Below are 12,354 nucleotides of genomic sequence, written 5' to 3'. Positions count from 1 at the left end.
TATTATCATCCTTGTTTACCTTAACAGCTTCAAGACTTCCCTCCAGCTGCACCTGTGTCATGGAATTCTCTCCCTCACTACATCAGTACTGGTTCCTCAGCCTTTTAAAGGGACAGCTGCACCTAGATTATTAGCCCATTTATTCATGTTCTTATTATAATTCAGGCATCAACTATATTATCTTTTACAATATTTTAGACCTCTCATATTGTTACAGGAACTGAAATATTAAAGTGTTGATTTTCAGAGTGATGTTGATAATTAAAATTTAAATTATTACAAAACACATGCACTTGCAACTTAACCATTATGAAATATAAGACCTATTTTGTGATTTATTAACATTGTTTTATTTCCTGTATAAAGTTCTATGACATGTTAACTAGTAGAAAACATAAGTAAGTTATATGAACTCAATTTGAGATAGAGGTGTGTTTGGTATCCATAAGAAACTGTGCTGTTGGAGGTCCCTGCACCTTCCACCATTTAACTCACAGTTCATTCCCCTCTTTCTATCATGACATTGCTCCTCTAACACGCAGCACTGACCTCACTTACATATTCTTACGAGACACTGCCTCCCATACCTCCCAACACTGTCATATTTAACTCTCAGTCTGTGGTCTCTTGCTGCCTCCATTCCGCTCCTCACTTTATGTCATGTGCTCCTTCCACTATATAACTCTCAGTCTGTGGCTTGCAATTGGCACAAGTTGCGTTTCGGAGCATGCACAGAGCAAACTTACACAAGATACTGCACGCAAAGGGTGTACATGAATCAGGCCCATTATGCTAACTATTTCCATTGAACTGCATTAAGCACACAAATGTCCTTTCTTCAGGCACAGGTTACAAACGTGAGATTCATCAGTATACAGTTGGATATAAGGTAAATATATTCACACAAAGTCGCGCTCATACTGGCCAGCAGTGAATAGAATCAGGGGAAATATGTTTGATAATAGGGGTGTACAATCAGTTAGGCAATACTGTAATGGTGAGAAAAGAGAAGTTTAAGGGTATGCGCATGGGGGAGGAGGCTAATTTTGCTAATGTGGTGAGCTGTTTACAGTATTCCTCCCTGAAGGAGGGCTAGGTACACTTGTGCTACTGATATTGCTACCAAATGCAAAAAGAAGATTTCTATAGTGGGACCAGTTACTTACTCAAGGGGAGCCTGTATGGGGTACTTTCTGTACAGGGTACCTCCTGTATGAAGTACTTCCTGTATAGGGTACTTCCTGTATGGGGTACTTCCTGTATAGGGTACCTCCTGTATAGGATACTTCCTGCATAGGGTACTTCCTGCATAGGGTACCTCCTGTATGGAGTACTTCCTGCATAGGGTACCTCCTGTATGGGGTACTTTCTGTATAGGGTACCTCCTGTGTAGAGTACTTCCTGTATAGGGTACCTCATGTATGGAGTACTTCCTGCATAGGGTACCTCCTGTATGGGGTACTTTTTGTATAGGGTACCTCCTGTGTAGAGTACTTCCTGTATAGGTTACCTCATGTATGGAGTACTTCCTGTATAGGGTACCTCCTGTATGGGGTACTTCTTGTATAGGGTACTTCCTGGAGGGTGATAGACTGCATAAGCTTTGAGGTGAGGTTCTATACTTTCCAGGCAAAACTAATATAGTAAAGTGTATTTTCATGCCAGTGTATAAAACCCTTAAAATGTACAATAGTGATACATCAAATAAAGACCATGCCCTTGATCTCACCATTTATTGATTGAATAAATGAAGCAGTGTTCTAGGAGAAACATATTGAAAACACAGAATAAGGGGGCTGCTTGGAAGTGATAGCTGTCTGGTCTTTTAAGCGTCATTTTTATTCTTCTCACCTCGCACAATTCTATTTGGACCTGTAATCTTGCAAAATGTCCCAAAATCAAGTGACTCCCTATAAAGGTGCTAAGCAGCCAAATAGGTGCACAACATTGAATGTGTTACAGAGCCACTTCTGTCTGGTTCATAACTGGAGCCAACACTGTACTTTAGGTTTGAACTTGTTGCCATTGTAAATACTTACTGTCCGGAAGAATAACAGTTATATGTGTAGATTTGGTTATTAATAGCTAGAGATGAATAGTAAGTGTGAACCTTTTCTGTAAGATACATCATAGGTGAGCCCCGACTAAGTATGCTACTGCCCGATTGCTGCGCTCTATTTTATGATACCCGCTGGCTCTGAAAATCATCATCATCAGCAGCTATTTATATAGCGCCACTAATTCCGCAGCGCTGTACAGAGAACTCATTCACATCAGTCCCTGCCCCATTGGAGCTTACAGTCTAAATTCCCTAACACACACACATACACACACACAGACAGAGACACAAACTAGGGTAAATTTTGATAGCAGCCAATTAACCTACCAGTATGTTTTTGGAGTGTGGGAGGAAACCGGAGCACCCGGAGGAAACCCACGCAAACACGGGGAGAACATACAAACTCCACACAGATAAGGCCATGGTTGGGAATCGAACTCATGACCCCAGTGATGTGAGGCAGAAGTGCTAACCATTGAGCCACTGTGCTGCCTAAATGATGTACTGGATCCATTCACACGGCTGTAGAAGGTATCCACGAGGTGAAGGCAATGCCTTACTAAGACGGTCTTCTGACTAAGAGGTTTCAGTGGCAATAGTAGCATTAATGAGAGCCTCTATGGCAAACTCTCCTGCCTGCTCACACTGGAACATGAGCTAAACTTCAACGTGCTGAAAGAAAAAGAGCAGGTTCTTGTTTAAGCGCGGCCTACAGTGTGAATGAGCAGGAGAGTTTTCCCTGTGGTTACCCTATTTTACTTTTTATTAAAGTGCAGTTTGACTGCGGTGTTTAAATGCAGTTCTACTGCTGACATATGGATAGAGTCTTACCTTTCTAGAGAGTCCCAATGGATTATTCGTTTATAGGTATAAATCCGTTCTTCAGTTATTTAGAATCTAACAGACTAGAGTAACTATGGTAGGATGGGGTTGTAACTTAACTTATATAGTTATTTAATTGATCTCCTGTGGGGGGGGGGATTAAATTTGGCGCGATGTGTCTCTGCAACAGCGAGACACATGAAGAGAAAATGAGTGGAGATTTTATACCGTAGCAGCTGACAATGTGCGCAGCTGGGCATGGCGGTGATGTCCGGCGGCACATTGGCTAATTGAGTCTCCCCTAGTATCTTTGAACTCAAGGAAATTATTAGTACTTTATTTTATCTTTATACAGGTAACCCATAATGGTGTTGTGTGGTCCTATTATCTTCCTGAAATAAAAATCATTGGTTCTTATTCTGAATGAGAGTCAACAAACACTAACACTTAGATAAAATGACTATAGACTGTGAAACATTTTGTCATCAATGTTCTATGATGTGTTATATCTACAGGGTGCATGGAACCTCCCAATTGTGTCTCTACGTATATGCTAGACGTGGTTTATACAATCTCTCTGTACAATGTATGAGAGAACATAGGGATTGTTACTGCCTCCACTGTGACTATGTCACATTATCCAACCCCCATATCTAGAAATGCATCAATGACCACTGTCACTAGACCGCACCCCAAACCGTTGTATTCTAAGAGGATTGTCATAATAGTGCCTTGGGATGAAATAAAGCGATTATAAAACAGAGACACAAACAATGGCATTCTGCAGAGTCTACCTTGCCTAGACTTAATAACACCATTGCAGAAACTAGATATAGTCCTGCAACATGAACATATTTAAACACTCCACTCTTTAATAAATAAATATATACGGTTCTATTGCCTTTAAGATACTGAAGGAAAAGAAATTAAGTAGAAACATGTTTCTCTTATCTGATCATATCTAAATGGATGATCTGATGTTTATGTAAAAAAAAAGTATGTTCATAAAATCTTAACTTTCATTGAAACTTATACATTTAGAAGCAATAGTACATGTGAGAACTAGTAACATCCTATCCTTCAGTTGGCTGCAAGTTACATCCAGGGGTAAATGTATCAAACCTTCTAATAACAGAAAAGTGGAGGTGTTACCTATAGCAATCAATCAGATAATAGCTGTCATTTTTAGAATGTACTAGATGAATGACAGCTAAAATCTGATTGGTTGCTATGGGCAACATCTCCACTTTTTAGAAGGTTTGATGCATATACCCCTCTAGTCAGATTTCATTGAAAAATTAACTGCTCCAAAGGTAACTTTAGTCTCTGAAAACCTTGATTAAAAGAACAAAGTATTAATTCAGCCCTTTAAAAAAATAAAATAAGCAGCTTTGTTTTTGTTTTTGGCTTTATTCCATAAGTCCTTACAGTTACATTGTAGCTAAGCTGTGTGTATTTTCCTTTTTACGACCGTCTTGATCATGTATGCATTAGTCTAGTTTACTTATATTATTAAAAGTAAATTCAGATCACAATTGACTTTTCATCTGTATAACAAGAAGAGAGATATTTACCCTGACAGCCGTTTCATTGTAGAAATTCATCTTCATAATAAAGTGCGCTGTCTGCGGGAGAAGAGAAGAGTGGCTTAGCATTCGGCTACACACAGACAACTGCTTCCTATTTTTACATATATAAGATAAGAAAGTCTATACATAATATGAGCTTCACACATTGAAAGCCGTATCAAACTTTGTATTGAGAAGAGGGGACGGCTAATACATAATGCAGTCTTAACCAGAAAAAAATCTATGGCAGTCAAACTAGGCGCTAATGGAGATATATGATCGTAGAACGCTCTCCGCTGAGTTTGATAATCAATGGGGCTCTACTGAGGATAAAATAACATTGCAGAAATATTCACAAGTCCTAGTGACACGTAGCATTGTATGATTTATTCACTGAGAGTTCTTATACCCAAAACTCGCAGAAACATAAAAGGAATTCATATTTCAAGACGTCTGGTTTAATGAAAAATTCAAAGATATGCTGTCTTCCGTCGGAATCCTTCAAGGATATGTATGCGGCAATGAAGCTGGAATGAGTCTTCCAACCATCTGTACAAAACGTTATGTACTTAGCTGCCATCCGAGTAATCCTTGGGAATTTTGTTTCATTTAATATTCATTTTAACATCATAAAATCATAAATAATTAGTGTTATTTGAATTGCCTAGCCTGATCCAAAGCAAATTGTCTGTGGAGAGCAGCAGGCCTGGATTATTTATCAACAGTCTGGGCAATTAAGAAACAGTTGGCTGCAATATGTTATTTACAAATGAAGACAATGATGCTGTTCCGTTTTCAGCTACCTTTATCCATTACAGCCGCCGCGCTCTGGCTCCTGACGTTTCAATAAGGAGCATTTTCAATTTGGAATTAACTCTAGCACCTTTATCCTGGTAACATTGAAGCAGAGCTAGAAACGGTAAACGAATGTGTTGGTAGATAAAAATGTTGATCTTTCTACCAGTAACAACTATATATCTAAAAGTCCTAAAGCATGGTAAGATTTATTATATGGATTTATTATATTATCAACAAAGCTGCACCAACATACATCTCCTCTCTTGTCTCAAAATATCTCCCAACTCGGCAACTCCGTTCTGCACTAGATCTGCGTCTCTCATCCACACTCATTACATCCGCCCATTCCCGGTTACAGGACTTTTTTCGGGCTGCACCGACTCTATGGAATTCTCTCCCTCGCACAATGAGACTCTCCTCTGGTCTACAAACTTTCAAGCGTTCTCTGAGAACTCACCTCTTCAGACAAGCTTATAATATTCCTCAACCGCCCTCTTAACCTCACTACATAACCCTATTACCACCCGTTACACAATTTCACACAAGACAACTAACCCCTGACCAACATTGTTGTGTGACAGGATCATTTAGCCTATGAGTCACTTTTACCTTTGCAGTCTGGCTGGACCGAAACGCAAAATGTAGCACTTAGTCTCATGTGTCAAACTCCCATTGTCCCATAGATTGTAAGCTTGCGAGCAGGGCCTCCTCACCTCTTTGTCTGTTTTACCCAGTTTGTTTATTAGTTTACAGTGTTTGTCCCCAATTGTAAAGCGCTACCGAATATGTTGGCGCTTTATAAATAAATGATGATGATGAATGTATGTACTGTTGTTAGCTAGCCAAGTGGGTGTAATGATTCTAAGTATCTTGTGTGTTGCTCCATAACAGAAATCACTCACAAATGTGGAAAAATACAATGCTACAGCTATTTCTTCTTTCCTTTAGGAACACCCCTTTATTAAATAAAATGTTTTAGGCCTTCTCCTAAAATATTGCTCAGTTTAGTACAGGCCTGGTCAACCTGTGGCTCTCCAGGTGTTGTGAAACCGCAAGTCCCAGAATGCTTTGCCAGTAGATAGCCGACAGATAGCTGGCAGAGCATGCTGGGACTCGTAGTTTCACTACAATTGCAACTGCGCTGAGCAAGCTCGGAAAGGACCTCTTATTTTCTCTTTCTAGAGCAGAGAGCCCGGGAGACTACAGGAGCATTGTCAGGAGCCCTCTACCCAAACTGCTGTGGGGCCCGGCGGAGGCACAGTCACACCCCATTGTGTCACTTTCAGTTTCAAGCTTTTCTTTCACATTAGGCAAAGTGTGCCTAGAAATGTGGTTTTCTAAAAAAAAGTACATCCCGTTAAATATAAGACGGGAGCCGGTCTCCACCAGCTTTGAGCGAGGAACACCCCCTAAAAATGCACTCACTCCACCCCTTCATCTCATTTCAATAATCTTGCTCCTAAAATGGAATATATATGTCAAAGGCTGCATATTACATGTGACGTAACTGGGACTGCTTATGCTTAACTGGTGACTGACAGCTTGTCTCCGAGCAATGTAATAACAGTTCCACACGCACAAAAGTAAAACACGAAGTAACAGTCCTGGGGATAAATGTATCAAGCTTAGAGTTTTCCGGCGGGTTTGAAAAACCAATCAGATTCTAGCTACATTCTACAAAATGACAGCTAGAATCTGATTGGTTGCTATAGGCAATATCTCCACTTTTCAAACCCGCCGGAAGACTCTCAGCTTGATACATTTACCCCCTGATGTCCTCTCACACTGATGTATTTGAGTCATAGATAAGCTGAGTAGAATCTTAGGAGAACTGAAAAGTTTATTCAGTTGAAAGGGGTGGTACTACAACGGTGGGAGGTTGGACATAGTGCTCCAGCTACTCAGTTCATAGAAGCTGGTAAGCATGAATCATCATCATCATCAGTTAATTATATAGCGCCACTAATTCCGCAGCGCTGTACAGAGAACTCATTCACATCAGTCCCTGCCCCATTGGAGCTTACAGTGTAAAGTCCCTAACATACACAGACACACACACACACACACACACACAGACAGACTAAGGTCAATTTTTGATAGCAGCCAATTAACCTACTAGTATGTTTTTGGAGTGTGGGAGGAAACCGGAGCACCCAGAGGAAACCCACGCAAACACAGGGAGAACATACAAACTCCACACTCGTGACCACTGTGAGGCAGAAGTGCTAAACACTGAGCCACCGTGCTGCCCATGAATGACATGATGGTTTATTTGCTGAGTGGGACAATGACGTGACAGAGTGCCATTGGTAACCCTGAGGATATAACCCCTTTAAGGCTCACAGAATTGTCCAGCTGGCTTCCAATAAAAAAAATAGAGAGGAATAGAGAACTGACTATTCTGGAGGAGTATTATAGATAAAGGACAAGGTTTCCAAAATCTTGAAACATACCCCCAACACGAAACTGACTCCATAATGCCATAAAACAATTATATGATCATATTGCCAGTTGTGCTATTAATCCAGTTACATTGGGTGCCTGAATTTAACAAAATAACTGACAGCGTTCAAGAGTTTCATAAGCAGAAAACAGGATTGAGGCGACTGGGCACATGCAAATCCTAATCACCCTATAGCAGTGATGGTTAACAGAAAGCCCTAGGGTGAAATGTGGCCCACCGAGCCATTACCTGTAGCCCTCAGCTGCTTCCTATATTAATGTCAGGCTTGTTTAAAATACCCACTGCTATTATATTACAGATAGTTGTCTCTTTCTTTGATTAAATATATTATTTTAACGTATTACTGAGATTTAGGGTAATGTGCGGCCCTTTGGAGGGTTAGAGGGCCACACCACGCGGCCCCTGAAGTGTATCGGATTCCCCATCAGTGCTCTATGCTATAAACATTGCATATTGCAAAAAAATAAATAAAAATAAATACAGCTCTGATACATTATTTGCATGAGCTGGTAAACATTTGAAAACAGCCGTTAACTGAAGGTTAAATTTCACATAATTTTACCAGTGATTTCTTGATTGGTTTTCATCCCTCCCTTTTATTAATAGGTATCTTATCTCCCAAGAGCGCTTGTTATTTTAATTCATCTTGGCGTCCAATTCCGCAAACATGTACTAGTGAGGGAAACGCTATCATATACATACTGTATCAGTATTTCCAGAAAATGAATGGCTATCTAAACCAATTCAGCTCCTTGATCTATGTTCCGATCTGGAAAGTGATTGAGGGCTGGCTTGGATTGGGTGTCTTTGTGGATAACGAGGAGATAATTTATGGGACAGATCAGGGGGGGGCTTATGAAACGCATGGAGGGATGATAAGTCTTGTTTACCAGGAAATTAAGATAAACCCACAACCGGCAATGTGGGGACTCCATCAAGAAAATGGCAATTATTGAGTGCAGACTAACAAAATAAACAGATGGGGCATATTTGTATGTAAAAGGTAACATTTATAAGGCAGCTCAGATTTGCATAGAACAGAGACCCGTATAACAAATCCTACTGGTCTACCGATTATAATGTGATTAATGTGGTCTCCTCTCCCTCCGGCAATATACAAAGTGTTGTGTATTCATCTATTCAGAGATGTCCCATTCTGGAGATCTTTACAATCAGACTGAAGACTTATCTGTTTACACACACACACATTTGATTAATGCAAGGCTACTTCTGTGACATTTCAGACTGGACGTTTCACTTTGCGCCCTGTTACATTTTTATACTATGTCTCTATTTTAGCCTCAAACTCCTAATATATACTAATGTTATAAATGTACAGACAACATATGACAAGAAAGTTATATTCCATAAAGAATGGTTAATAAAGGCATAAATGAAAAAAAACCACAAGATTTCTGGTTTATTGCAATGCAATAATATATACACTTACAGATCAATAAACTTCACACATGTATTAAATAGCAAAAAAAGTACGGATCTTTTTGAAATAATTCCATATAGGCCCATACTATTTATCTGTTTGAACAGAGAATATAACATTCTGGATATCAATACAATAGGTCACTGTGAGATATTATTATAGTATTTGCTCCTTTAACCCCTTCAAGACCAGATGCAGTTTACACTTCTATGGCCGCGCTCATTTTTCAAGGTTTTTACATTGCAGCAAATTTTGTATTGTTTTTGTGGGACGTATAAGTGTTTGTTTTTGTAACATATTACAATAGATTGCTTTTTGTTTTATGTCCGTTAGTTAGGGCAAAGCCAGACACCCCCCCTCCCAAAAAAATATATTTTCCAGGACTATCTCCTGCAGGCAACATGGAGTTCTGTTTCTATTTTTAGAAAGCCCAAGACAGTGCTTTTTACACCCAATTGCCTAAAATAGATAAAACATGTAAAAACACAAAAGTGCATACCGGGACAGTATTCAGGCTTAAAGAGGAAGGACACCCTTTTCTGCAACCCCCACCCCCCCGGAACTAAAAGGTATCTGAGGGGGTTCAGACGCCCTCTGCCGCAGGGCTAGGGGAGTCCCTTTTGCCCTGGGTGTTAGGACTTTGATACTAATTTGGCATGCAGTACCTTTATGCTACCGGAGTTGCTGTTTTGCCATTAGACATTTACATCTCACCTGCAGGAGTTAACCTCCTTCCCTGATTATCACTTGTACCTGTTCCACTGCCTTATAAACCTGCTCCAAACATTGCTCCTTGCAGTTCATCAATTGTTTTCTGCATCTGGTCCCTGTCAATACTCTTGTGAATTGTGCCTGTTCCCCTGATTTTCTGACTTCTGTCTGTTCCATTTTACACCTTTGTTCATGACCTAGACCCTGGCTTCGTTTGACTTTGCTCCTGTCTACTCCCTGGTATTGTTTGTGGATCGGCCAGCTTCTGACCCTGGCTTACCTGACCTTCCTCTTACCTGATTCTCCCGTCGATCATCCAGTGCCTCGTGCCTCCTGCTTCATCAGGTAACCTGAATCAGCACTTCCCCATTTGTTCTTGATATCCAGTGTCTCCTGCTTCATCTGCAAACCTGGTAACCTGAATCTGCACATCACTCCAGTATCTCCTGCTTCAGTTGCTAACCTGGTAATCCGGTCTCCTTGTGCCTGCACTCCACCTACTATACCTGGGTAATGGTATCTCCTGTTCAGTGGATAAACAAGATAATCCAGTCTACTTGTACCTGCACTCCCTCTGTTGTACCCAAATACCAGCATTACCAAGTCTTTATTTCCTGTTTGAGCCAGTGTGGCTTAGTATCGTGACATAGTTATGCCAAATACATTCTCGTTGCTTACTACCCTCTACCGTGAACTGCCCCCTCCATCAGACTAGTGCCAGACTATTCTGCATTTACCCCTGCCTGTCTGACTCTGAGATCTGCAACACATCTTACCAGCACTACCTGTATTAACAATGACTGCATTTTGATATTACCTGTGTGACCTGTGTTCAAAATAAAGACACCCCCCACCCCCCCCAGGAAGGGAGGACGATGGAAGTTTCAGGGAGACGGGAGCGCTCCCTGAAACTCTCTTCAGGGAGATCAGCGTGGATGGGACAAATAAGGGAATAAGGGCAACCGGACCCCAACAGTCTGTGAGACAAAGACATAAAAAGGATTGCCAGTGACAGACAAGGTGAGAACATAAATTAAATAACTAGTAACTATGTAAAGCAGCCCCAGCCTTCCAACTGGAATTGTAAACATTTTTCTGCAAGCCAAAGGGCCAGAGGAAGCGAGTGCAGCTAAGAAGTGGGACTCGTGTACCATGCCATATTTTCAAGTGAGGGTCACCACTCCCCAAGTGATTCCAAGCATCCCCTGGTCACTACTCCATGTCCAAGACATTCAAGCCACTGGCCTCCTGGCGGTAGCCCATCCAATATAGGAGGGCCAACTACACTCCTACGGCAGTACTACCCTGGATTTTAGTCAAAAGGCTGAGAAGTGAACTTGGCGTTCTGTGCCCTGTATAATAGCGCTTAAAGTGTGGCCCACATATAGCTAGAACTACTCACACGCCATGGGGCCCAGGGGGCAATAGGACTGTTTACACCAAGTGAGAGCTAAGTGGCATTAGCACTCCCCAGGCAGCGCTGTCTGGCACCGATGTGGTTAGCGAAACTGTACCACCTGCGCACTGGTCAGAAGGAAGTTACGTATCTCTGCTTTTCAAAACCCAAAAAATTAGGAATTTAATCATTTTTAAAGAATTGTGGGTAGAGACATGCAAATTATTCCACAAATATCCCTGTAGGCCAACTACGCACCCAGAACCGCTGGTTTGTAGCCCAAATACAGCCATATATAAAGAGCCACATATTGCATATCGCTGTTTCCAGTTTAATAACTTTCATCTCACCAGCGTGACATTGTGACAACTTTGGTAATTTAATGCAGGTGTAAGTTGTGTAGAAATTACATTCTGGTGTTATTTAAAACCAATAGGGTCACCTAGACCAGTGAGAGCGGAGGGAGAAGAACGAGAGGGGTCCCAGAACAGGCTAATAAGATTAATATATTCTGGTATGACCTCAGGCCGGAGCAGGGAGACTGTTCAGGGGTGCCGTTTCCAGCCCAGTATCCCTAACTCTGCAAAATAACAGGAGATAGATCAGAGCAGTGTTGACAAAACACGGTTACTCTGCACATATGGGTGCTGTATCTGATGAGCTTTTATTTTCCGCATCAGTGCAACTTTTATTTCGCAATTTTGTATATGATCATTAGGGTGATTTATTAGCAAGTAATCACAGGCATTTTGCGCATATGCTTTACCTTGTTTGCTGGCAACTGACACCTCTCTAGCTATTAGCGGTGGAAAATGTTTAAAGTGACCTACAAATTCATCTCTACAATAGAAATAAAGCAAAGTCTGTAGCAAGTATTAAAATCAATTGGGGAGGGGGGGGGGGGGGGTCATATCCATTATGTCAGCAAGTTTAAGAAAGAAACTTGTATTTAATAGATAATTGTTGCTTTTGTGTGGTCATTTAGAACTGTTGACAATGTGAAACACATTATAAAATGTCCATATTAAAGAGAGATTTGTAGCAAACTAACCAACAGTGCTCCCAGTACAAGGGGGGTTTTAGCTAAAGAACAAT

The 12,354-nt window shown here is 40.9% G+C and overlaps 1 protein-coding gene across 1 annotated transcript in view; it reads right to left on the bottom strand.

The window, feature by feature from the left end:
* Nucleotides 1-12,354, bottom strand: part of SPATA17 (spermatogenesis associated 17) — a 131,838-nt gene that overhangs the window by 109,412 nt on the left and 10,072 nt on the right. Inside the window, exon 4 of the mRNA XM_075200760.1 lies at nucleotides 4,456-4,506. Within this exon, the coding sequence (XP_075056861.1) occupies nucleotides 4,456-4,506 (51 nt within the window). The remainder of the gene's footprint in view (nucleotides 1-4,455; nucleotides 4,507-12,354) is intronic.

Source organism: Mixophyes fleayi, chromosome 3 (assembly GCF_038048845.1).
Source record: "Mixophyes fleayi isolate aMixFle1 chromosome 3, aMixFle1.hap1, whole genome shotgun sequence".
In the NCBI taxonomy this organism is placed as follows: Eukaryota; Metazoa; Chordata; class Amphibia; order Anura; family Limnodynastidae; genus Mixophyes; species Mixophyes fleayi.
This window is presented reverse-complemented; position numbering and strand designations above follow the sequence as displayed.